The 26,768-nt window shown below is 46.5% G+C and overlaps 6 protein-coding genes across 6 annotated transcripts; 4 read left to right on the forward strand and 2 right to left on the reverse strand.

The window, feature by feature from the left end:
* Positions 1–95: 95 nt before the first annotated feature.
* On the forward strand, positions 96–2,654 carry LOC131265243 (general odorant-binding protein 70). Its single transcript, XM_058267504.1, has 4 exons — positions 96–194; positions 2,001–2,219; positions 2,298–2,490; positions 2,557–2,654. The coding sequence occupies exons 1-4, from the start codon at positions 96–98 to the stop codon at positions 2,652–2,654; spliced, it is 609 nt and encodes a 202-aa protein (XP_058123487.1).
* Positions 2,655–7,295: 4,641 nt separating this feature from the next.
* On the forward strand, positions 7,296–10,355 carry LOC131265634 (uncharacterized). Its single transcript, XM_058267919.1, has 4 exons — positions 7,296–7,402; positions 7,518–7,658; positions 8,735–9,118; positions 9,188–10,355. Exons 1-4 carry the CDS (start codon positions 7,296–7,298, stop codon positions 10,353–10,355), a joined length of 1,800 nt encoding a protein of 599 aa, XP_058123902.1.
* Positions 10,356–12,742: 2,387 nt separating this feature from the next.
* LOC131265244 (fibroin heavy chain-like) lies at positions 12,743–16,004 on the forward strand. The gene is made up of 4 exons (XM_058267506.1): positions 12,743–12,920; positions 12,999–13,160; positions 13,221–13,289; positions 13,363–16,004. The coding sequence occupies exons 1-4, from the start codon at positions 12,743–12,745 to the stop codon at positions 16,002–16,004; spliced, it is 3,051 nt and encodes a 1,016-aa protein (XP_058123489.1).
* An 82-nt stretch (positions 16,005–16,086) lies between these two features.
* Positions 16,087–18,361, reverse strand: LOC131265246 (alpha-amylase I-like). Its single transcript, XM_058267507.1, has 3 exons — positions 18,106–18,361; positions 16,938–17,835; positions 16,087–16,867 (listed from the first exon to the last, which is right to left on the reverse strand). Exons 1-3 carry the CDS (start codon positions 18,359–18,361, stop codon positions 16,132–16,134), a joined length of 1,890 nt encoding a protein of 629 aa, XP_058123490.1. The 3' UTR covers positions 16,087–16,131.
* A 613-nt stretch (positions 18,362–18,974) lies between these two features.
* On the forward strand, positions 18,975–19,617 carry LOC131263761 (U3 small nucleolar ribonucleoprotein protein IMP3). Its single transcript, XM_058266017.1, has one exon. It carries the CDS (start codon positions 19,033–19,035, stop codon positions 19,576–19,578), a length of 546 nt encoding a protein of 181 aa, XP_058122000.1. The 5' UTR covers positions 18,975–19,032; the 3' UTR covers positions 19,579–19,617.
* Positions 19,618–20,045: 428 nt separating this feature from the next.
* Positions 20,046–26,475, reverse strand: LOC131262695 (uncharacterized). The gene is made up of 8 exons (XM_058264754.1): positions 26,333–26,475; positions 25,725–26,134; positions 25,455–25,514; positions 22,716–23,410; positions 22,362–22,633; positions 22,071–22,273; positions 21,052–21,937; positions 20,046–20,971 (listed from the first exon to the last, which is right to left on the reverse strand). Exons 2-8 carry the CDS (start codon positions 26,037–26,039, stop codon positions 20,331–20,333), a joined length of 3,072 nt encoding a protein of 1,023 aa, XP_058120737.1. The 5' UTR covers positions 26,040–26,134; positions 26,333–26,475; the 3' UTR covers positions 20,046–20,330.
* Between the last annotated feature and the right edge of the window lie 293 nt (positions 26,476–26,768).

Below are 26,768 nucleotides of genomic sequence, written 5' to 3' on the forward strand. Positions count from 1 at the left end.
AAAAGTGTGCAGTGCGCTGTATCGTGCCATTGGCCAGGGGGTGCCTGTTTTTGAGCCGTCGAAGAACGCATAGGAGTATCCGAGTTCAACGCACGATGAAGTGTCACTGCTCCTGGGCCGTCCTGTGGCTGTGGGCTGTCGTAGCCTGCAGCAACCTGCTGATGCTGCACCCGGTCCGAGCCGATGCACCGAAAGTGAGTTCGATGTCTTATTGATTGTTCGGTTTCTTTTTCTCGGCGTTTAATTGTTCGCCAGCGTGGTTGCGTTGGTTATGCAATCGCAATCGAGCCTCCCGGAATGTTCGGCGGTTTGCGCCAAGCACGATCACTTACACAATTCGAGGGCGTAATCGGAGGCAAGTAGGTTCGAAGGTTCAATAAAATTTGGGTGATCGCAATCGATTTATGTTTGTTGCTAACTTATTGTTCAGTGTTTAGTTAAATTAAAAGGTACGAAATTGATAAAAGCAGCAACACTGCACCCTTTACTAAGCCATGTATTTTTTTAAAATTTTGTTTCATTAGTCATTCATAATTCAACGATCATAATCTGTTTTTAAGCTTGAATAAACATACACTACATATTTTGAACTTGTGTAATAAAATAATGTGCATTCACTTCCAAAACTACCCCCTCATCACAATCTGATAGATTGGAAGTTTTCCAACCCGCGACGATCTTTCCGGTCCCCGAGCATTGCCCCGATTTCGTAACATGTGATCGGCAATTTTCAAAGTCAGCCCATGCCGGTCTGCCCAACCGTGCCGTGCCACAAGGTCTTACGTCTTCTTACGACAGAAACACCACGTTTGTGGCGCATCGCATCAAGGCATATCATCTTTGAGGAGGAAGAAAGATACAGTAGATCTTTGCCATTGCCTTGTCAGAAGGCACGCACCAGACCACGGTGGGAGTTTCGCTGGCGATCCATTTTGTTCCACCTTTACGTCCAACATGTTTAGCCGAAGACTAAACGCAACCTTGCCAGGGGTGAGGGTCCCTTACCAAAAGTATAACCTTTACTTTAGTACGTAAGTCACGCAGAGTCTCCGAGATGGGTGAAAGGTGTGGCTTTGGGATCACAAAGCTGTTCACCTTGACCGGCGATTGGATGATAGCAAAATGAGGGTAATTTTTAGAGACAATTTTGGGGGATTTTTATTTTTTTATTACTTTTTAATTTAAGCTTAGATTTTACAATTTCGCTTAGGCAATTATTTTTGAGTTTAATTTAAATCCCTTCTTGCCCAATAATATTTGATTAGTTTGGCAACATTAATAGATTGACAAAGTATTCAAAAGTCATATGATTCAATACTACTTACTTCTTGCGGTAAGTCAATGCATACGCTCCAAACATTACATAATTCACAGGGTTCGCATTTTTGGGCGATTTGGGTTGAAGAACTGGCAATAAGGTTCCCACCACCAAAGTAAGACCTTAAGGCACGGAGGCGCAAACGACATATTTGCATCATACGACAATAATGGAAGACGAGTTTGCTTCCCGACTCCTCCGCTAGGCAACGAAAGGCAACGGAAGGTAGCATAATGCGTGCGGAAGCCACCGCAACCGACTGCTTGGTACTGAACCGTTGCCGTTGTTCGTCATTGTCGAAAAAAGGGACTGCCGGGAAACGGGTTGGGAACACGGAAAAACGTGTTTCTGTGTAGCTGACTGGAACCCGACGGACATACGAAATTGAAATGGATGTTCATGCACACGACGGTTTCTCCGGTTTCTCCATGCGTTGGCTTTGCGACGCGAACCGGTAGCGATTACAGGCAGGTTTAAACGCCGATCTTGGGTGCCATAATGTACCCGCAGCCGTGTCACTTCTTTCGGATCTGCTTCGGACTGCTCACTGGTTTTCTCCCTATTATCTGCAAGCCATCTTGTTTTGTATTGCCCCTTTATGGACTAGGTTTACAAGATGATTACGGAGTAATCACAAGTAGAAACATTTTCACTAACTTTGGTTTACTTGCTTCCCTTCCAGAAGCGCTGTCTCAGCAAACCTACCGTGTCGAAGAAAGTGGACATGGTCATTCACCAGTGCCAGGAGGAGATCAAGTCCGACCTGATCGAGGATGCGCTGAAGATCTACACGGCCGAACACGGCCAGTGGCACGATCGCCGGAAGCGCAGTCCGGACGATGGAACGCTGGACTTTTCCCACCCGACGATCGTATCGCACGAGGACAAGTGGATTGCCGGTGTAAGTTCTCTGATGGAAAAATGGCCGCCACCATAGGAGTACGTTTTTGTATAAATTTATTTCACCCATTTTACGCAGTGTCTGATGCAGTGCGTTTATCGTAAAAATAATGCCATCGACAAGAACGGGTGGCCAACGCTGGATGGGTTGGTCAATCTGTACACGGACGGTGTTAACGAGCATGGCTACTTCATGGCCACCCTGCGCGGTGTCGACCGGTGTCTGAAGGGAACGTCGAAGAAATACCAAATCAAACGGAACGATGCTGCAGGTGAGTGTGCAATCATTTGATTGTCTATTTTAGGAATCGATTTTCATTTCTACTATTTCTTTTTAGAAAACTTTGAGCAGTGTGAAGTCGCCTTCGACGTATTCGATTGCATTTCGGACATGATCACCGACTATTGCAGTGGTGGAATGCAGGATCATAAATAGTTCAGTGAACCGTTTTAATCTAAGCAAAAACAAACTCGCTAGAGTTTATCGTAATGCCCGAAATTGATTTTGAATCCAAATGTAAATTTTAGGAGTGTAAACCTTAAGTTAAGCAGGGCATTACATAGAAATGTGATTTTTGTTAATAAACTGGAGAGATAATTTAATTTAAATTTCGTTCCATCCGAGGATTGCTAATTATAATTTTTCACATATAAACCAGATACACATAATAAATTGTATTACGTTGTACAATTTTATGGGAAAGAAAGTTAAAAAACTTAAATGACTGCAAGCAATTTTGTCCAAACTTTACTTGTTAAGAAAATCCAGTTTTATTTCTGGAAACCCATTGCGGAAACTTGCGAGATGTATGAAAACAATAAAAAATTAAGGCAATTAAACAACAACTACGGTGGGTTTTCCGCACTTTTGTTGTTTTCATCGCACTGTCCCACTGGTCGTAACTAGCGTAAACGTATTTAAATTAAGGGTTAAGTTCAACGATCGTGAAATATGTAAACTAACCGGCGGGTCGGTTTCCAAACAATGGTCAATAAGACACCCATCTCAACGCTCTTAACGAGCCGCCAAACCTAGGCCAAAAATGCCAAAAGGTTGACTGGTTTGTGTTCTACGTCCACGCAAATTATTCGATGCGGAACTTATTAAGGGACGAGCATGATTCGCATTCGCATTAACACTGAAGAACACGATGGTGGATTCATCTTCTTCGTTTGCTTTATGAATCAGAATTGGTTAACTACCTGGAAGTTTTCTCTGAAGAACAGTGGTTATATGGTTTTGTTTCGTTCCAAAACTAAGGTTAAAAAAGTAGATTTTCTGTGAAACTTTTAGGTTAGAGTGTTCTGCCGCCTCAGACCTTCCCAGAGCAATCCGTGACAACGGAAACAAAGCGGAACACTTTTACGGCTGTTGGGCTTCCTCTAGAGATTTTCCGTTTCAGGGCCACCCACAACGGACAATGGCGGTCTTGGCGGGCTAAGTAAACATGCGACAGTACGCATACTGCACCGAAAGGGGACCATACACGTGCAATATCCGATTACGATCGCATCCGTAAAGTCATCATTGTTCTTAATTGTACCTTTTTTTAGCGTTTTTCTTGTTTCTCGGCCAACAAACGCCAAGGAAAAACATGGTCAACGATTTGTCATCGTCCAATAATGCTCCTCTGTGAACAACCGCGGTTACAACTGGCCAAGTCGGCTCCTGGGAATGAAGGTTTACCGTGTTTCGCAAAACTATTGTCCCACCGATTTCGGTGATAAGAATCGATTCTTTAAATTATCCAATTAAACATTTCCGGTGTCACCGTGAGTTGCACGAACGGTGTAACGGAAATTTCAATCCACGGTTTGTCTAGTTTAATTATCTAAAATTTGTGAAGCATTTGTTTCAAGCCTTGTGTTAGAACAAATGCACTGGTTTATTATGAAAAACAATCTATTTTTGTCGAGCATAAGTAATCCTTACACGTTCCCGATGTTGATAAAAATCCAGCACATTTTGCTAACTCAAACGAATGATTACCAAACGTGGTTTCAAATCTTGGCATCATCGCCGAGATATCTCTGATTGATCTCACGTACGTTCTCATGCCCAACCTCAATTCACAAACGAGGCTCAACAATTGGTGATGAAGCTCGGTAAGATGGTAAGATGCAAATAATGTTAATAAACTTTGAATTTACGCATCAAAGGGGCCACGTTGAAATCGGAGTCACGTGTTGTGCATTTCCTTCTCGTGGCTCGTAAAGATCGTTAAATTAATTTGAAGGGTTGCCCATATGAGTATTTAATTCAGAATTCTCTTAAAACAACAGACTCCATTTTTGCATTGAATAAGGACTTGTTATTTTTGGTCAACCAAAACTTATAACGCATTACTGTATACTTATTTATTTTAGTTGTTGTATGTTGTATGTTGTACCATACCCGATCACTAACAAGTGTTTATACTTCTATCCTCCTCGTTTTGACGTACACCGCGATCATCTGCATCAGCCCACGTCCGGTTGAGGTGGATGGATCGTTTCGCAGCCATAAATCATCTGCTGATTTTAATAACAACGAACGGCGAATCCAACCGGCTGAAATGATGAGGGGTTTTAATTAATACACACACACCTGAAGAAACATACACCGCTGGCAGATGGACGGAACTGTCCGGTTTCCGAGGGACAGCTGAAGTCACACCCAGCCCAACGATCCACTTCCGGCGCGGTACGTGAAAATCTGGCTGTCTTCGGGCGACCATTGTTTGGTCAGTTCGAAGGTGTGTCGAATGCTGCCTGGCAAGTGGTTTGCTGAAGAGCGAGACCTACCGAAATCTAGCCAACCTCCGTTCCTGCAGAACCTTCGGCTCGCTGGCGCTATCAATCATTTCGGGGGCTGGAAGGAAGAAAGGAAATCCTGCCAAAATAAGGCAGCCGGACAGGCGCCGACGTCAAGCGACGCCAAGCCATCAGGTGTTGGCGGTCCAGGTCATGGTTTTCATTCTTCATTCGCCTAAAGAGTGTTGAGCGGGAGTCTTCGGCAGGTTGCCGAAATGGTGTACGAACGGTCGCAGCGCGCAAGATCGCGATCGTGATGGTGGAAAACAATGGGCGAGGGGGGAAAGAAAATCCCCATTCGCCATTATGACGCTGCCCTTGACTTGTATCTCCAAGCGGGAAAAAGATGGACCTGCGTTACCGCGCCTTCGGTAGGGCAGCGTTGTGATGTACTGGTTTACCGGCTGCATCCGTTTGGGCGTGAGGTGAAGCTGCGATCATATATGCGATTTATTGTCCACGTTGATGAGCAGCCAACGTTGCTTTACAAGGCACTACATTGTGTTGCGATTGCTTCGCTAACTGCACAGTGATGTATGTTTTATTATTTGTTGGGGATTTGAAATAAGACTACATTAATCTTAAAATGGTGTAAAGAATATAAAGTATTAATAAAAAGTTTACCGCGAGAGGTATATTTGGGAGTTCTTTATAATAAAGAGCAACTCATTATATGTTTATTTTTATGTATTCCTCATATTAAATAAGCCATTGATTGTAGACTTAGGCTTTAAGCATCATACTCAAATTTCAAATATGAACGTTGGAGCTCAATAACTTCGGACACATAACATTTTTAATGCTTTCAGTACAATCAGTTACTTATTTTCTTGCATGTTCTAACAAATTAGTTTAGTAAATTGACGGATCTAGTGAGATTCCCAAGCAAAGCGCTATTAGAAACATTACTACAACCCAAATAAACATTTGCTATTACTCATATTCGTTTCTCCCGAGTTCTTGAAGATTTCATATGTACAGACAAGCCTCCGCGTCCCCGCGGGTAGGCTATTGCTCAAGTGAATGAGCATAAAGATAAACATTTTATGAATGAAAAATTCCACCACCAGCTGCGCCACGATGGCTTACTTTCGGTTTCGAACGCTGCAAGTGCAGCAGCAACGTGGAGTGCAGTCATGCAAACGATACAAATGAAAAGAAACCACCGAGACGGACGGGGCTGTGAGCAGCCTGCACACTGACCACACATACAGACACGTGTGCGCCACCTACGATCAAACTGGAAAAGATCGATATCGAGCAGACCGCAGCGTGATCCCACCGGCCGGGCGTCCCGCCGTGCATTTGGGCTGGGAAACGGCGCAGCCCGATCGGTTGGAGGAGATCACCATTGTTTTCGACCGGGCGTGGAATGTGCCACACTCTTCCGGAGGTGCCACAACACCGGCCCCGTCTTTTGCCACCGCAAGCTGTAGCTCATTTTCAGCTCGTTTTCACATTTTCCCCCGGACCGACCGACCGGCGTCCGGACCCACCTTGCCACACTGGCACACAAAACGCGTCATAGAACCATCTAATCAACACGCATGCGCATGCGTTAGGTCGGTGGTAGCAGCAAGAAGCCCTCGACCGAAGGGTGCCGGCTAACCGACTGACTTTGTTCCTTAATCTTTCGATCTCGTAAAAAACGGCAAACCCCTCCGATGGTTTCGTTTTTGAGTTCGCGCGCAACACACAACACCGTCGGACGGCTAGCAACCGTTTTTCGGCACCCCCTCCCACAACGATCGGGGCCGAACGGGGCAAGGGAAGCATCCGACGACTCTACTCCACGGAAAACAAACACAGCCTCCGATCAGGTGGCTTAGTGCGGGTGGCACATCTTATAGTATCATTATTGTTTCGCCGCGTTCATTTGATGATCTTTGTTTTTTGTTCGTTTCCCTCTACATTTTTGGGCGGAAAAGCGCCATTAATCCAGGGGGAGGCACGAGGGTTTCCCGCGCAGGAACATTCGGAGGGAGGTGGCGGACTAAAGTGTATATAAAGAGGTACGATTTTCCGCCGCACTGAACAGTTTGAGCCTGGTGCTGAGTTTGACTAAAAGTAGCTCCGGAAAAAACGTCAAATCTCGTGAAAATATTATTGATCGTTGAACAAACGAACGTTGAAGAATAAACATGATTCAAGTAGTGAAATAAGATGAAAGTGCTGCGAAGAAATCTGTGAACAGTGTTCAAAAAGAATAATATATACAATAAACAAATTATAAAAAATATATATATAGGAGAAAAGTGTTAAAATTTTAAGATAAGAAGCAGCAATGAAAGTGTTGGTAATTTTGTGTGTGGTGTTTGCCAACCTGCTAACAGTGCGCACCGACCAGACCGATTTCAACCACATCAATTCGGATGGATCCTTTGCATTCGGGTAGTGTTTGAGTCGAATTTATGGAAAAAGTGGTTGTACAGTCTTACTGAAATGTGTATGTTTGTTTTCTTTTTCGTGTTTCACTCTCAATCGGCATCCTTGCGATCCGACAAAGGCTTAAGAATTCCGACACACCCGGTGCGCACTACCATACGGCCAGTGGCAACCCGAAGACCGTCGTTCGCGGGCGCTACGGAAGCCGTCAGCCGGACACGGGGCGTGTGGAGGAAACGGTCTACACTGCCGGACCGCGCGGGTAAGTGGAGGTTCCCGGAGCCAGCCAGCGGAGTGATTGTATGGTTTTTATTCCAACGAAGTGAAAGGTTTCCCAATGTTGAACTTGAATTTTATGGGATGAGCCACCGACCGAAGAACGCGGGCGGAGTGGAAGAGCGAATTACTAATTTAGCATTTATCACACCGTTAAAGAAGTGTAATTATTTTGAGGTCACAAGACAATTGTTCAACGGCGGGGGTGTGTGTAGCAGTGTCCGTGCAGAAAGAGAATTATAATTTTACTCCCCCATGCCAGTGGAAAATGGTTTAGACCCCCAAGGTGGTATCAGACCGTTCGAAACCCTGCCGACTTGTCCTTCGTTTGGTATGAGTTTTTAAACAGCAGTCCCATTGTGTTTAACTGTTTTATGCTGCTTTGGGTCCATCAAAGTCAAATTTAAAGTGGCATTGATGTGCAGAACCGATGCTGGAGGCGGCAGAATGGGTTAATCATTTCAAGCAATGGTGGCGATTTTGCTTTCCGAACCGTTTCGGCTAAATGTATGAAGGTGATTTACAATAGTTTATGGAATAACATCATGAAGAGTAAATAAAAGTAACTGTTATGAACTATATAACTGATTTAAAAAAAAAGTACAGATCAGAGAATTTTTTTTAGTTTGTAGAAATTTGGTTTTGAGAAATATCAAACTTCGTTTATACAACTCCACTTATGTAGATTTGGATAAAAAATGTTTAGAGAACGCATGGAAAGTTGAAATCTTATAGACCTTTTTTAAAAAAAATTCGCGTTAAAAAGACACGAAATAATCGAACCTTTAAACGGCTTCCTGTAACAAACTGTAAGGAAAGACTTCAACTCAAGAATAAGCGACGAACTCGAAATAATTTTTGAAATGTGCTTGATTGACTGACAATCGGGTTGTGTTATGAATTAGTAAATTTGAAATCATTGTAAGCAGTTGTTTGCACTTTTTGTGATTTAAGACGGTTGTTGAATAAACTAGTTTTATAGTTTTGCAGTTAATACCTTTTTATCCACAAAAATAAAAAGATTTATTATTTATAATATAAATTTTCCCCAATATTTCATAGTTTCCGTGCCCGTGGTCCCAAAATCCACCGGAAGCAGAGCCTCTCGCAGGTGCCAAGAGGGCCGGTAGGTACACCGGACGACCCACTGGCCGATCCGTACGACGATCCGAGCTACGACTTCCAGTTCAAGACGCGTAACTATCAGCGGCGCGAGGGTTCGGACAGCAATGGGCGGGTGAACGGGCTGTACACGTACATCGACGACGTGGGCGAGAAGCACTCGGTCCGGTATTCGGCTGGCTCGGGCACCGGCTACGAGGTGGCCAATCCCGTACCGGACGCACCGAACACGATCGCCTACGAGAGTCCGCTCTACAAGACGCACAAGCAGGTTCGCGGGAAGGTGGCGTTCGAGAGTGGCCCGAGTGGGTCCGGGCAGTACAAGTAAGTGTTGTGGAGGAGGCAAGAAGGCAATCATTAGTCAAACGATCGTTCGATTTACATTGTTTCAAGATTACTCTCCGTGGGACCCGACCAACGACGCTCGGAAACGACCGGACCGGACGGTGTAACCCGTGGTTCCTACTCCTATCTGGACGATAAGGGTGTGCAGCGTACGGTGCAGTATATTGCCGGGGCTGGCATCGGCTACAAGGTGGTGCAGAGCACTGTAGGTGCCGGAACACACCGGTTGCCGCAGCCCAACTTTGGCGTGAACCACGTCGAGCAGAGTGAAATCGGTGACAATAACAATCCGTCGTATCAGACGGCCCCTTCCGGTCCGGCCAGTGAGCGTCCCGGAGCTTCCGGAACCTACGATCATGTGGCGCGTCCTTCGGCGGGCGGTTACGATGGAGGACCATCCGGTCGCCCAGGCACGGCTTCCTCAGGTTCGTACGACCCTCCGACAGGGCCGTCGGGTTCGGGAGCGGGCTATCCGCCGGACGGTTCGAAACCTAGCGGACCAGCCGGTTACCCCGAGAGTGGTCGTCCCACGGGTCAAGGATTCGATGAGGAAGATTTCGATAGCAAGCGTCCTACGACAAGTTCGCCCACGGCGGGTCAGCGTCCCGGATCGTCGTCGACCGACCGACCCAGTGCCGACTCGAGCGAAGTGTCCCGGGAGAAATACCCACCATCCGGCGCATCGGACGATTCCGACCATGACGCAGGGGTGTACGGAGACGACAACATCATAGGCCTTGTGCCACCCAAGTACGATTTTGAAGCTTCCGGTCCGGGCGGTTCTTCACCGGGAGGTGCATCCGAGCACGAGCACGATTCACCTCTGTCCGGACCGTTCGATGTGGCCATCACGAGCGGCCCATCCGGACCCGCTCCGTACCCATCGTTCGGTGAGTCTGCACCGGGCACGAGCGCCTACGACTCGAACAACGACTTCGCCTCCTTTCCCGAGGTGACGTACGACAAGAAGAAGCTCGAGGACGACCGCAAGAAGGACTGGCGTGATTTCGCGAAGGACTCAACCATCATCAAGAACGTGGGCGACTGGTACGTGGGGCTGGCACCCGGTGCCTCGGTCCGGGCACACATCCAGAACATCGATCTGCTACCGTACGGTGGACGGGCGCCCTCGCCAGGAGATGCCCTGCGGCGGGACACGCAAGCGCAAGCAAAATCGGGCCCCGGAGGCAATCGGAAGCCTTATGATGGGCGGTAGGGACGCGGCAGGCGCAACCTTTTTCAACAGTTAGTAGGCTATTAAGCTAAGTGGAACAATTAGTGATGTAAATAAATTATTGCAAATGTGAAGAAATAATGGTTTGGTTGAGTTGGAATTATTTTCTTAAAGTAGTAAAGTAACACACTAAGCGACATGTTGTGAAAAATAACAAATTTATAATCTAAGTGTGAAGAAATGGAGAAATTTTATTCCGAAATGAAATTAAAATGCACATATTTTTGAATTTTCAATCCCAACAAGGCATTTTACAGACAAATATTACAATTTTTTATAAATTCTTCGTTCAATTGAATCAAATCATATCGTATTATGTGTAGATTTTACGAACACTCTAGAAATAGACCAATACATGCCATGGTATACTTTTTCTTTTTGCTTTTAGCAACCAGTTGGGATATATTGTGGATAGTTATCTGTATGATACATATTACGACTACTTGTACTACTTTAAATTTACTTCAGCTGATGAAATACTAGTTCAAATTGTCGGGTTTCCCCTGAATCAATCAATCAGCTTCTCTGTGCATGAGGTGAGGATCTAGTCAGCATGGGAAGCACATGGGAAGAATTGAGCAACAACTACAGAACACCAGAGCACCGGTAGCCGACAATCTTCGCCTGATCTGAGAGTGACGCCATGAAACAAATCCCACCCCGGTTCGGTCGATCATCATCTTTTAGCGCCTTTTTAACACCATTGTCAATTGGTCTGCAGCACCTGACAAATTGAATGAACATGCAACGGCTTCCCCGAAAACCCAAACCTCCCTCTGCAACGGAGGACGCCCAACGAGTACAAGCAAAAAGTAGCTAACGCGGTTCGATAATTGACGGCACGGTAATTTCATGCTCAACAACATCGTTGGGCGTGTTTGCGATGGAATGTTGTGTTGCTGCAAAAAAATATATCGCGCTTCATTTGAATACAATCGATCGCAGGAAGATGCTAACGGTGCACCGGTGTATGGGCAAAAAGTATGCAAATACGGTAAATACATCATAATCGATCAAATCGGGTGTAAAACGTGTGGAGCTAATTGAGGGGTTAAAAACATTTTCCTCTTTTGTACAAACCGTTGTGTTGTAGACATATTTAAATATGCTAATTAATTTAGCCGTTGGTCTCGATCGGAAGATGATGCTTTACAAACACCGATTCGTTTTTGTAATGTTTTTTGGTTCTTTTTGTAATGGTTCTGTTTTGTTTACTTGTACAGACAGTTTTCTGATGGATTTCGTTTTAGAATAAAAAAAATCTGAACTGTTACCTACAAATAGGACCTCACGGCCCCAGCACGTGGCTTGTTGGCACGATTAACGACAGTTTTAATGAATACAGTTATCTTTAATTGTTAGATGATAGCCTAGATGAAACAAGCTTAGTTCATCAAACATTGTGTGGATCGTAAATTTGTGTGATCCTTCGTCACAACGGCTAATTGTTACTAATTGTTACTAAAAGATCATTGATTGTAGATTAGTCGTGGATTTATTGAGATCCGCTCCCGTTGCATCCGCCGATAAATCAACCCCGGCGGGCAGTTTTACAACATTATAAGCTACCAGAATTACTGGAAGACATCCATTATCGCTCGCGGATGATTAGATTTTATTAGACATAAACATACGGTATCCCGGCACCGAGAAAGGCCACCCCCGCGTCTCCGGGGGAAGATGATCCACAAAGATTAATCGAGCGAACTTTCCCGCGAGGCGGAACTGACGGCAAGGTTTCGGTATCGATTCGATAGGGCACGTTTGATGCCATGGACAGGTAGTAAGTAGATGGTCGCCAGTCACTTGGAATTATAGGATGCCTGGGGCTAAGCCCTTGGTAGACCTGTGGTTTCCAAAGGGGAGCAAAATGATGCCAGATGCATTACTAGAACCGCGCGTCTTGTTTCGGTTGTGTTTGTGAGCATCACATGCGACGGAACCGGCTTTGAGGAATGCAAGATATCGTTAATTACCGGAGATGAATGACGAATCGCATCCAATACACTGCACTGCAGCTTTTCAGCCCTTCGGGGGAGGTTTTTTGTACCTTTTTTTCCCTAGTTGGTTATTGTAGCGGGTGGATCGATCGATGATCTGTCGCACCCATATTAATATGGCAAGGGCTTGTAATGACAATGCCACCATACCGGTTTCGCCGATATTAAGTCATACGGAGTGCGTCGCAGCATTGTCGCTAGTGTTTGCGTGAAGACGCTTGTTCTAGTGGTGACCGCGGAGTGATGAAGTAGACCAGTGTGCATCGATGTTGTTGAGTGACAGCTTATAAAAACACCTGACTAGTAGTTCCTTACCAACAGTTGTTTGTTCTGTGCTGGAACGAAGGGAAGTATCTCAAGGTGGTTAGGATGGTGCTTGGTCGTTTTGCGTTACTAATGCTCGCGGGAGCCGTAAGCCATGTCAACTGCTGGAACTCACCAAACACGTATTATCCAGGAGTAGGTGATAGAACGTTTGGAAGTAACCGAGGATACGGTCAGGGGAACGCTTTCGGTGGAGCATGGAATCAAGGACAATTTCAAGGAGGTATCTATCATTCTATGAAAAGTTGACGTCCCCAACGGTGATCAAGTTTAACATTTTTAGGATTTCCCGGCTCAGTAGATCAAGGGTTGGGCCCTGGCTTTGGGAATAGCCAGTGGGGTGGAGACGGTAAATCTTACGGATCTGGAGGAGCAGGAAGTGGATTACCCGGTTCTGGATACAACGGAGCTGTAGGTAATAATGGAGCACCTGGAAACGACAATGGGGCTGCCTTTGGTTCAGGTGAATAATGACAATTGCTTCGCACAGTGCTATCTTACTATCCTCTTCTATTACTTGTAGGTCAAGGTTTAGGGTTTGGAAACAATGGACAGTTTCCTACAGGACCATTTCAAGGAGGAAACTATGAAGGTAGGCTTCCTTTCAAAAGATCGATTTGTGCCATATTGGTAGTAACAAATCTCTTACATTGTCTCTGCGATAGGTTTCACTCCAGGGACCGGAGGTGCCACAGGTAGTGCCGGTTTAGGACCCGACGGATCCTTGGGTGCGCCCGGTTTAGGTGCTTATGGCGGTAGTGGTGGATCATCGCCAGCAGGAGGGTTTAATGGCGCAGGATCATCAACTCCCGTTACTAGTGGCTCATATGGAGGACCAGCATCTGGTCGTCCTGCAGGAGCTGGACCAGCGCAACATTTTGGAGATGCTGGGTTGAGTTCCGGAGGAGTGAGGCCAGAGGTTAAGGGATCAAATCCACCATCCAACGGGCAACAACCAACAAATATTCCTTCAGGCACTAAAGAAGTTGGTGCAGGAACAGGAGCAACAACAGGAGCGTCAGGTCCTGGAGCTGGAGCTGCTACTCCTAACGTACCTTTTACCGTTCCCGGATCTCGTCCTGGTGTTGTTTATTATGTGAACCCAGCAGCTATACCTGCATCGTATCCAAAGCCTTACGGTGCACCAGCAGGTTTTGGTGGTTATGGTGGTGCCGGTAGATACCCATGGCAAGGTACAGGCTATGTGTACCGAGTCCCAGTGGCCCATGTGAACCCCGATGGTAGCTACGGCTTTTCCTACCAAACGCCACATTCGACTCGGGAAGAGGCAGGTGATAGCAATGGAAACGTTGACGGAAACTATGGCTTCAACAACGATGGCGCGAAACATAATTTCTCCTTCAGTGCTGGTCCCGATGTAGATTTGCGTACAGGCTTTGGTAGAAACCCAAGTGAAATTGATCCAACCGACTTCGGACCGCAGTCGGTTCACTCAAGAGGCCGGGTGCCGACGTTTCTACGCAATGGTGCTGATGGTTGGGAAGGTACCATAGGCGGCACTCCCGTAACGACTGGAAGGCCTCAGGGTAACGGAGCAGATGGTCCCAGTACGACCAGTGGCGCAAATTCCTCAAACGGTCCTGATGATAGCACTCTTCGTGTGCTGGGATTGCCAACAACATCCCCCTCGACAGGTGGCTCAACACCACGTGATCAGACAGTACGGGGAACTACTGAGGCATATAGTAACCCTAACGCTGGCAATCAACTAGGTGTCGTACGTAATACTGCAACTGTTAGTCCAATCGGCAGTTCAAACGATCGCACAACATCAAGCGGAATCGATGAGGACGGCTTAACTACTCAGCAAGATACTGAAGACTCAACGGATTCAGTAAACAGCCTAAGAGGATCGTTTAATCAGGCTACCGATGGCTCAGATAGCCAAACCACTCGCCGTCCTCAACAGTCACCGATCGAGCAAGTGGTTGCTCGTCCAGAAAATGATCCGCGAGGTTCCTTCGCGAACAATAATCTAGGTGGTCCGAACGATTTGCAGTTTCCTGCGGGAACCGGTGTTGGGTTTCGTCCAACCGGTGGGAGCCTGGATGATCCGAATGGTCTAAGAAATAGAGCTTCATCTTCCTTGGGACCGAATGGCGTAGGGTCTCAAACGGCTGGCCCACGTCGGGATGGTTCGTACCCATTCGGATATCAAGCACCGGCTTCTACCCAACAAGGAGCCGCCAATGGAGCGGGCAATGTACGGGGCCCATTTGCGTATAACAATCCGGCGGGTCGTAACGACGGCTTCCGATCCGATGGTAGCTTTTCTGCGCCAAATGGTTTAGGTCCCGCAGGAGTTTCTCCTCCTGGTGGTGCCGGAGGAGTGTTGGGTGCTGGTGGATTCAGAGGACCCGGCTATGATGGAAGATATCAATTTGGTTATCGTGCACCTGACTCAGAGCGTGAAGAATCATCGGATGGTGCTGGTAACGTACGAGGATCTTACGCGTACAACAATGAGGCAGGAAGGAATGATTTACAGTACGTGGCGGGTCCTGGCACCGGATTCCGTCCAACGGGTGGAAGCCTTTCCGTTCCAAATGGACTCGGTGGAGCTGGTAACGGATTTGGATCTGGTAGTTCTCCAGGATCTGGTAATGGATTTGGATCCGGTGGTGCTCCAGGAGCTGGTAAAGGATTTGGATCCGGTGGTGCTCCACGAGCTGGTAATGGATTTGGGTCTGGTGGAGGCCTAGGAGCTGGTAATGGATATGGATCTGGTGGTGCTCCAGGAGCTGGTAATGGATATGGATCTGGTGGTGGCCTAGGAGCTGGTAATGGATTTGGATCTGGTGGTGCTCCAGGAGCTGGTAATGGATTTGGGTCTGGTGGTGGCCTAGGAGCTGGTAACGGATATGGATCTGGTGGTGCTCCAGGAGCTGGTAATGGATTTGGATCCGGTGGTGCTCCAGGAGCTGGTAATGGATTTGGATCTGGTGGTGGTCCAGGAGCTGGTAATGGATTTGGATCCGGTGGTGCTCCAGGAGCTGGTAACGGATTTGAATCTGGTGGTGCTTTAGGAGCAGGCAATGCATTTGGATCTGGTGGTGGTTTCAACAATCGGGGAGGATTGGGCGGGCCCTCTACCGTCACCAGAAGTCCCCAGGATGTGCTCCCATCTGGACGCTGGAATACTGGAAACGGGGCGTTTGCCACTACGAGCGGATCATTGCAGCCTGATAGTGCATCGACGTCGCGTAATGTAGCCGATGAAAGCACTACCGGAAACTTTGATGATACACAGCAAACCACAACCTTTGGTAATGGAGGACGTTTCTAAATATATGAGAATATTGTAACACAATAACAAATTAAATTTCAATCGCAGGAATGTAACAAAACTATTTAAATAAATTTGATCATTTTATTATATATTTTGCAACTCTTTGCGTGCTATATTTTGTTTACTATACAACACGATTGCGCAGGTCAAGTACAACGGACGAATTAACCGGAAGTGTCAAACCAACTGTCCCATCGCCGGTTACCAGAACTCTCATTCCGGTACACTCTGATGCTTGTTTTTCGCCCGAAATCAAATCGCAATACTCCCCCGGAGGAAGACATGTTTGAAACACTCCATCACGTGTCACGGTGCCGGTGTTGAAAACCGCAAATCCAATATTACCACGGCAGAATGCAAACGTGCCACTCGTCGTCTGCACATCGGTCAGTGGAGCGACGGCTGCAAAGTTACGAAAGCCTACCATCCGCCGAAATACGGGCCATCGATGTTCACAGATCCATCCGTTGGAACAGCTTCCGTCGGTGGAATTGAACCCGGGCGATACGATTTGCTCCAAGCCATCGGCGGGTGGTCCCTGGCCGGAGTCGGTAAAGTTGTATGAGCTCATTATTCGTGCAGTACTATAATCGGTGGCTAAGGTGAAAGCAACGGCTTGGATGTACTTTGGTCCATCCTTGAAGGTAAGAATTGAGGCACCACCAGCACCGTGTCCTCGTTGATTGTCATGGTTGTCCACGAACACCAGTGCCGAGTCAGACGGTATCAATCCGTACTGGGTAGAGTTTTCGGCCACCAGTGCTCGCAGTGCCGTAGCATCCAGTGTGCCCCGCAAGATGAGCCCGATGTACATTGAATATTTGAATTCTGTGACTTCCCCAAGGTAGGTGTATTGTGATCTGGTAGAAAAAGAATGATTTATTAGTCCACATCGATATTGTATTCACCTTCCGATATAGTGATACTTACGCCGTGATCGGTTCCTGCCCAAGATCTATTACTTCCTGATAAATAAAAGGGGTCGAAAATGGTGGAAACTCAAACAAACTATTGAGAGGATGCAGCCGCTTGTAGATAACTTCAAGATCGGTTGGCCACATATGTTTGCTGCCATCCATTCGGAAGCCGGCAACTCCGAGCTTAATCAATCGATTCATAAAGTCTACAATTCGATCCTGGACATAAGACTCCGTTTGATTTAGATCTGGAAGTCCGTCGAGTGCACAATTTCGAACCTCCTCCGCGTACTGATAGTTTGTGATCGTACATTCCGGATGAAAGTGTGTTCGATTGTACGGAACGCCTGGGTACAACCGGTTCTCCGGGTCACTTGGCGAGCCAGCCGTACCGTACAGTGGCACACGGAGCCCAACGGCTGCCATATGGTTTACGACCACGTCCACGTAGATCCGCACACCAGCTCGCTGACAGCGACGTACCATGGCAGCGAACTGATCTTCATTGCCCGATCGGGAGCGGATCTCGTACGAAATAGGCTGGTAGCGTTCCCACCAGGGACGATTCGGTGCGACAACATATTCGTTAACCGGTGACACCTGCACACCACCGTATCCGGCTGGACCAAGCACACGTTCGCACTCTTCAGCGATATCGGCGAATGTCCATTCGAACAGGTGAACCATCACCGTCCTTCCGGGATAGTAGTGGGGATCTTTTCGATTTCCACTAACATTTCTGCCACTCGCTTCAGCCGAAACGTTGGGAAGGATCGAAAGGTTGTCGTTTCCTCGGGAGAGTTGATTAGCACGATCTGAGGAAATGTTCGATGCTGCAATCGACGAAATATTGCTCCAATACTGAGGATTTGTGACCGTGCCAAGAGTCTTCGATAGTTGCTCTATTCGTTCTAGTCCAGAGCCGGGAACAAGGTTTACCAATTGGTTCCACCCACCGGATGAATTCAGAACCGGCTGTGAGGTATTTGTTGTAATCAATCTGAATGCATTGACAGAATTGTCCAGAGGAATCCATCGGCCCAAGTATCCACTCGAAAACGGACGCACCCAACTACGCCCGGTTGGAATCGACGGTATTGATGGTATCGAAGGAAATGTCGGTAATAGTCTAGCTTGGTTCGAAGTATTTGGAATATCGTTCGAGAACCTGTTTCTAAAACCATCGGCGACGTTCGTGAGTAACGAGCCGGATGGCAACACTCCACTGTTTCCTACACCGCTTTGATGAATTTGCGCTTGGAACGAGGCACTTCTTGCTGAAGGATTAAGCGATGCGTTGAACGGACTGTTTGAGTACCCGACGGCACCGCCATTTCCTACCGAAGGGACTGTGAATGGACCGATCTGTAACCCTATTATCGATTCGATATTGTAACGCGCAGCGATAAGAAACAGTAAAATCCAACCATGTGCCATGGTTTTGCGATGGTACTGACCCTCGTAGGTGATGAGCGGCTATTTTTATAGAAAACTAATGGTGTAACGTGCTAGAGGAATGTGTCGTTTAAACAGTTTGTGAAAAGTGCATACGCAGAACTGTTCGGAACAGAAACGGGACAAACAGAAGCAGGTGCTTGATGTTTGTTGTTGCATCTAATTTTCTCCCAATTGTTTGCTTTTTGAACAACTGCCTGATGATAATGTGTGCAGAAAACCAATAGTAAATGCTTGTGAGAGAAAAAATGGAGAGGTACATTTTGTAAATAAAAAGCTTGTTGTACGAAAGATAAATTGATTACAACAAAGTTGTAGTTGAATTTGTCATTAGTTATAGTCCCTGGTAACCGATAGCACTTCCAACAATAAGTGTACAAGATGTGTTCTAGAAGGATGAATATTAATGAAATTTTTCTTAAAATTAATTTGAAAATTTGAATCACTTTTTTGCATACTACACGTTTTTATAACTAAACAAAGCACGTGGTCAGTCGTGTTTCAAAATTGCCACAGTTGATCAATGACTGATTTGTTTATGTTGTCAAATTCACTACATCGTGCTGAAATGTCAAACTTTTCAAAAACAAAACAATACAGTCAACAAGCATTTTTCGTGTTTCTAGTGCCGCTCGAAACAATTCTCTCGTAAAATGGTTAGAAAATTGAAATTTCATGAGCAAAAGCTCCTGAAAAAGGTCGACTTCTTCAACTGGAAGGAAACACACAGCCAGCAAGAGTCGAAAATAATACGCAAGTACCACCTCCAGAAGCGAGAAGATTACACTACCTACAACCTGCTGTCCCGGAAGGTGCGCGAGGTGGCGCAAAAAATAGCGGAAATCGACCCGAAACACCCGTTCCGAACGGAGATGAGCGGGCTGATGCTCGAGAAACTGTACGTGATGGGTGTGATAGCGACCAAATGGGATCTGGAGAACGTGAACAACATTAGCGCGTCGGCGTTCTGCAGACGCCGGCTGCCGGTGGTGATGGTGCGAAACAAAATGTCGGAGAATCTTAAGCATGCCACCACGATGATCGAGCATGGGCACGTGCGGGTCGGTGTGGAGGTGGTAAAGGATCCGGCCTTCCTGGTGCCGCGGACGCTAGAGGATTTTGTGACCTGGGTCGATGGATCCGCGATTCGTAGACATTTGCTGGAGTATAACGATATGAGAGATGATTTTGAACTGTAATAAGGATGAAAGAAGAGAATAAATATTGTAAGCATAAAAATGGTAAACTTATATGAGATAATCAATAGGGAATCCGAACGATATGACACACTTTACCCCATCGCACAAATCGTTGTCGTAGACCATCCGAAAAATTTCTTTAAAGAATGATGGATATCTATCCGCCGATCAAACTATTCGTGTAACTGCAAATTTTGATAAGCTTCATGGTCTGAACATTTCTAAATCACCACCTGAAGAATGAAATACCTATTATGTGTAGTACCATGGGTTTTTATTTTTCACAACTTCATGTTATTACTTTGTTAGTTTAATTAGATTTTCTGCTACGGTGCGTTCATGTTGGAAATATCCGCTTTGTGTTTCAAGTGCGTTCGCCCAAGATTCTATTTTGAGTATACAAAAATAATACCGTCAGTCCAATAGTGCAAGTCCATGTTCCAAAGAAAGACGAATACCTGTGCTCGTTATACTATACCCTTCATTGACAGGGTAAAAGCAAGTTCATGATCAGTTTTTAAATTGGGATAAACATTGAAGTCAAAATAAAAGAAAAAAACACGTCCAAACTTACTAACGTTTCGTTAAGTTCTAAATTTGCCGTAATCTAGTGCATTATGGTCGATCTTATAAACGCACGCGAACGCAAACAAGTGTAGAGTCACTTACGAGTTGAGCGCCTCTTTCTTACGTTGTCTCCTTGGGAGAAGCTAACTTTTCCTATCCTTTTGTCCCTAATCCCTTTACGCGCCCTAGACAGCGTCAACTTTTTCCTTGTTTGTTTCCCCATCGCCAGCGTCACCGTTGGTGGCCGACTTTGCCAGACCGGTGTTCTTGTTGACTCCACCACTGGTGTCGACGCTATCGTCTTCCTCCTCCCCGGCACCGTCGGCCGCGAGGGTTTGCTCGAGACCGTTCTTTTCCGTGTGCCGGAACTTGTCGTACCGCTCGAGACTTGTTTTGTCATCATCCTCTTCCTCCGCTTCGTTAACGTCGCGCAGCAGCTCACCCAGCTCGTCGTTATCCACCTCTTGCCACATCAGCTTGTCGTCGATCAGCGCCGTATTGACATCCCCACCGAGGGAGGCCGTATCGGCGTCTTTGCTTACGTCCAGGGAGAGGATTTCATCAGACGGAACGGTACCACCAACGGCCGGCTCCTCCTTGATATTGGTTGTTGATTTGGCGGCTCCGGCATTGGTTCCAGATTTTGAATTATTCGAAGCTTCGTTCGATTCGGGCTTCTTTTCAGTTGCAGCTCCTTCCGTTGCTGTCGAAGTGGTGCTTGCTGTCCCATTGTTGGCAGCGTTAGCCGCTGGTGTAGCCGTTTTTGATTCCACAGTTCCTGCTCCTCCGCTGGCAGTGCTAGATTCCTTTGATTTTTTTTCATCACCTACAAGAGGGAATGAAACATAGTAATTCACATTAAAAAACACATTCAGTGTGGTTCGTTGTGAATATTCTTAATCTTACCCTTCTTGGAGTGTGTGGATCCCTTGTCACCCTTCATCTTTTTCTTGTGGATCCGTTCTGCCCGCTCGCGCAGCTTCCTCTCGTTGCGGATGCGTATGTAGTTCCTCAGATGCAACGGTTTCTTGCAGTGGTCGCGCAGCGTATCTTCCTGACCTAATCCCCTACTTGCCTGTTCATGCAGGTAAATGTTGCACAATTCGCAAAACTGTACCTCCACCAGCTTCACGTACTCCTGGCCAATTACCATGGAAATATCGTCCTCGTCGCCGACTTCATCATCGTCCTCATCGTCATCCTCGTCCGTGCCGCCGGTCGCCCGCCCACCGGCACTATCGTGCTCACGCTTGATTGCCACCGCCGACGAAGATGCACCACCCGATTCCTTTTCCACGCCCGGTTCGCAGATCTCGTCCACCTTGCCCACCTCGTCAACGATGGTCAAACTGTCCAGATCGACCATATCGCCCGTCAGCTCGTCCCCGGAATCGTCACCCTTCGACTCCGATGCGTATCGCACGACGCGAGCCTTATTCTTCAGGTGATCCAGCGACGCCCGGTGCGTTTCGTACGCCATCGGGCTCTTGAAGTTGATGCGACACACGTAGCAGGACGGCATGAGGAAGTTCTTCATCTCCTTGTGGCCCTCGGACTGCTGGTGGATGATGCGCGGCTGGCGATAGTTTAGACGGCACAGCATGCAGAATCCAGGCCGCTGCTTGCCACCGGTTCCATCTTCACCATCCGCACCGTCTTCGGACTTTTCGTCCTCGTCCTTCTGGGCATTGCGCTGGGCGGAACGCATCTCGATCAGCCGCTCGCGACATTTGACCGCGAGCAGGCGCATCTTCGCTTTGTGCGTGCGGCTGTAAAGGTGAGTTTGATATTCCTGGAAGAAGAGCATATAAAGGAATATAAACCATGTGTTTGAACATGACTGTTTCTTCGACATGTACAAAAAACATTACAATTTTAACATTAAATATGAACTAGTAAAAACTGTTCAAATCTCTTGCTCTTACCTTAAAAGTGACGCACTTGTAACTACAATGGGCACAAGTCAGTTTAATAAACGATGACGAGCGGTACTTGGTGGTGATCGTTGTCGATCGTTTCTTCTCACTTCCTTCGTCCTTGGACTCATCCAGCGATTTTTTTGTCGAGGAAGGTTCCTTTTTCGGAACCTTCTTCTTCACCGGAGCCTGTTCTTCGCCCCCTGCGGTACCTGAATGGAGAAAGAAAGGGTCATCGTAGTTCCCGCGATAAAATGGTTTGAAAAAGAAACCAATTATGAATTTCCAATCCCTACTTACCAGTATTGTCATCATCGTCATCCTCGGTTTTCTCCTGCTTAATCTTTGTTTCCTCTTGCGCATCATCCCCATCGTCTTCCTTCTTGGAATTGATATCCGCTTCGGCCGATTCGACCAACGACTTCCGTTGCTTTTTAGGCGTCGGTTCACCTGCTTCATCGTCCACACCCGCATCTTCCGCGTCGTCGTCATCGTCGTCGTCAACATCGTTCTCGGAAGCCGAATCGTCACCCAATTCTTTCGCGGCCGCCAGTGCCCGTTTAATGAGGGACCTTAACAAAGGTGAGAGCGTATTGGAAAGAGAAACGCCAAATGAGGAATAGATCCAATAGATGACGTAGATGAGAAACCTACTTGCTGGCCATTTTTGAGGTGGTCATATCATGCATCCGTTTCTCTCCGATTCTTCCACCAAGGATGCGACTACGCAATTCTCCCCGGCCACGCAGCGACGGATAGCGTCGGTTGTGGAGCGACATCGGCCGCATATCGGTGCGCCGATGGTGACTGCTGACGCCGATGATGCGCGAGCTCAGCATCCCACGCCTTCCGTCGGAACGATAGTGAGAAATGCGGCCCCTCATCGACCCGCGTCGGTGGATTCCTCCGCCGATACCGCTTCCCATGCCGTGGGAACTGCTGCTGCCGCCACGTCCACCCATCATCCGTGAGCCTTCGCTCATCGGTGGGCGCATCATTGAGCGACCACTTCCGCCACCGCTACCGCTGGTCCGCATCGCCACCGACCGGGGCGGGCCCATGCTCGACGAATTGTTATCGCGCGACCTGTAAGAACTGCCGGAATCACCTCCACCGTGGCTTCGGCTGGCACTGCTACTGCTCCGGTGATGCGGCTCGAACTTGCTCCGGCTCGAGTTGCCATCACCCGCGCCACCGCCCGACGTCGACGAGTGATGATCGTGGCTGCCACGCTTCTCGTACGAACCTGAACCGGAACTGCCTCCCTCGTGGTACCGATTCGACGATGATCCACCGCCGCGTCCTCCAACCGTGCTGCTACCACCATACTCCCGCCGCGAACTTCCTCCCTGCGAGCGTATGCATTCCAGCCAGGATTAATCCGCATCCATATCCACCGATGTGCGTGTGTGTGTGTTGGGGGGATGGCGATGGTGATCAGCATTCATTCCGATTACATCCCATTTTCGTACGCCGCAAAATATTAACCAACATATTTACCATACAGCAGGAACGGTGGTTTTTCGACAATCAGTTGAAGAGATTTTCATTAGAATTTTTGTTGGGTTTCAGTTTGTTTCAATTAAATATTTTGTTTTGTTGATCGCCTTTTGTAGTGTGCAGTTTGGAGTTCACAAAACACAAACCTCGCGGTAGCAGAAATAGGTGGCCCCAAGCTCACCGCACATTGGTTGTGTGTTAGGCTTCTTTCGATTTACAATTTCGTTTGAAGGTTCGAAAAAAAGCCCCGAACGCGAAATTATGGGGAATACGCGTCACGTATCATTTTTGTTTTTGGTTTGCGTTCATCATTCTCGATTAAGTCACGTTACGTTCGTCGTCCAATTGCTTCATCCACCTTTGTTTATTCTCACGAAGACGATTGAAGTTCGATTGATTTGCTACACGGAACAGATATTCTATCTTTGCTTAAATCTGATGCAGTTCATACCCGCGATGCACTGAATGTATGTCCTTGCTCTTCTCACTTTGACTCGCACCCCGTAGAAGTGATCGGTGGACATTTGGTCCTTTTAGTTAAGAGAAGAGCTGCACTGCTTTGCTAGTTATTAAAAAGTTACCACCGGTAGATCTATATTTGCACTCGAGTTCTGCTCTATCGACACACTCTCTTTCTCTCTCTCCACAAAGCGACCTAGATGTGTGTTATCGCTTCCGATCCCATCATTTAAGGGAGCCGAGTAAGTGAAGACAGATGTCCTCAAGAAGCAGCATCGGTACGGATTTTTACTTCAAATAACGTCTTGAATTGTGAGGTACATAACAAAAAATAATACATGATGGGAAAGTTTGATTTGTTTCCGGTTGTCTGCCCGCCACTTCCCATGTGAGACTATAATTCGATCGATTTCTTGCTCATTCGTAGATGCATACTGAGATCGATTGTTTCTTCACATCGGGTTCTCGCCATGATATCTGCTCAGCCGATCGTGTGGTGAATCAAAGGCGTGGATGGATGCATAAGATAAACATAAGGAGGAATACGTAAGAGGGATTGATTTTGTTCTCAAAACAGGCGAACGTTTTGCAATGATGAAGACACGCCATCTGAGTGGGTTTTATACCGTAACTTCTTGAATCTTCATCACCAAACCAGCGCCTTATCACCGTTTCCTGCGAAAGTATGGGTTGCTTTGGTCGTATCGATCACGAAGATTTCAGTTTCACCGCACACGTTTTATTCTATATGTGTCCTTTAACGTGTCTAACAAACTGATGGAAAAGTGGCCCCTCCATTCTATCCTTCACCATTCACCTAAATTGCACGGCACCGGCCAGTAACACCAACAACTGCCTCTCGCGGAGCCATTTAGGGCATTCATGCATCACGATGCGCGGGAGAATTCTTCCTTCTCCGGTTTCTGTGCGGATCGCAAGCGCGCTAACTCGTGAATATTGATCATGCATGCTTCCTATCCTCATACACACGTATTTGAGGGAGGGATTTTTATATAATTTGTGTACCCATTCTTTCCTCAAACTTTTCATATCAATCGTAGTAGTTTGGGCTCGTGTCTCTTCTTCTTTTGGACAATTTAAGGGGTTTGTTTATGTTGAACATAGAATAAAAAAAATTTCATCAATAAATATGCTTAGCGTTTGTATGTTAAATTTATACTTTGAACATTTGAAAATATTTTAAAACAATTGAAATTAAACATGTAAACTGAAAACTGTTATGTTCACAAACTCGACTAAAGCAAAGGCTATTTGTCTCGAGTGCACCATATCGGAATGTAAACATTTTCGCACAGAAACTGTTCAAACAACTTCGAAAAATTAATAATCGTACTGACTATACCGTTCTTTTCGGTTTAGTATCAAAGTTTTCCCGTTGTTTTTGTATTCCATCCAAAATCAACTTTTAATTACCTGCGAGTTGTGATCGTTACGAGGACGTTTTCGATCCGGCGAGCGGCGATCTCGGTTATCCTTGAATGAAAACGACGCGAAACGATTGTCAGTTTGTTGTGCAATAAGAAATATAGAATAAAAGCCGTCCATCACAATCAGTATTTAGAACATTGCCAAATGCTACCTTATTTTATCAATAACAATATTAAATAACCGCCTCTCCCTCATCCCGACATTTCCAGCCAAAGCGCAACGGCTATTCCTCAGATGGCAGAATGAGCTGCTTACCTCATATTTTGATGAATTGTTTCGCTTGTAGCTATCGTTGCGGCCATCGTGCCGCGAGTAGCGCGAATCCGATTCATAACGGGATGAGTTCCGTGAATCGTAACCTCCGCCACTACCACCGGTGTTGCCGCCACCGCCGGTGCTGCTGCTACCGTACCGATTGTTTCGCGAATCGTTCCGGTTGTCATAGCTGCTGTTATGGTTAGAATTGTGGTAGCTGCCACTGCCATGATACGAGCTACGACCGCCACCACGTGAACTACCTCCACGGGAATGATATCCTCCACGGCCTCCGCCGCCTCTTGGAAGGACCATTTTTAGGTCTTTTTTATGCAGTGCCTTCGTACAACTGCGCCCACTATCGAATACTATCCGTCAACACTTTGTACTATACGAATGTCTGGATGACGCTGCAGAAAAGTGTAATAAAAGAAACAATGATTAAGTATGTAATAAGTCTGCTACTACGTTTTACACTACGGGAAAAACTTCATAGCTACAGTGAATATTTATTTCGTCCAGAGCAAATTCTAAAATGGCGGAACACCGGGTGCTACGGACGCCGCCATTCCTGCTACCCCGAAGCACATAAAAAAACGATGAATTACCTTATTTTTCTACCGCTTGCGAGCGGTAATATACTGGATTGGAATTGGCTTCAACTATACGTTCAAGAACACGGTGCACGGGGAGAAAAACTGTGTGTTTTTCGTCTGTAAATACAGATTTTCCTAGAAGAACAGATTTTCACTTCACGTCACGAAAAATTTTCAACATCCAACTAACCTAGTGATGGCAGTATGACACGGACCCAGGATGGAGTTCCACATGCCGACTTTGATCGATCCAGTCCGTTCCAAAAAGTTTCGCTGAACCCAGCGAACAATATTTGTTCGAATTTATCGAATTATCAACAAATTACCTTCTTGCGATACTCGTTTAGATGTATTTAATCAATTATAATAATCTTACGACGAAGTTAGTTGATCAGATTAACGTTAAATAGTTTTAAACATCCATAGTTCCTGGAACTAAGTTTTGTGT

Source organism: Anopheles coustani, chromosome 2 (genome assembly GCF_943734705.1).
Source record: "Anopheles coustani chromosome 2, idAnoCousDA_361_x.2, whole genome shotgun sequence".
In the NCBI taxonomy this organism is placed as follows: Eukaryota; Metazoa; Arthropoda; class Insecta; order Diptera; family Culicidae; genus Anopheles; species Anopheles coustani.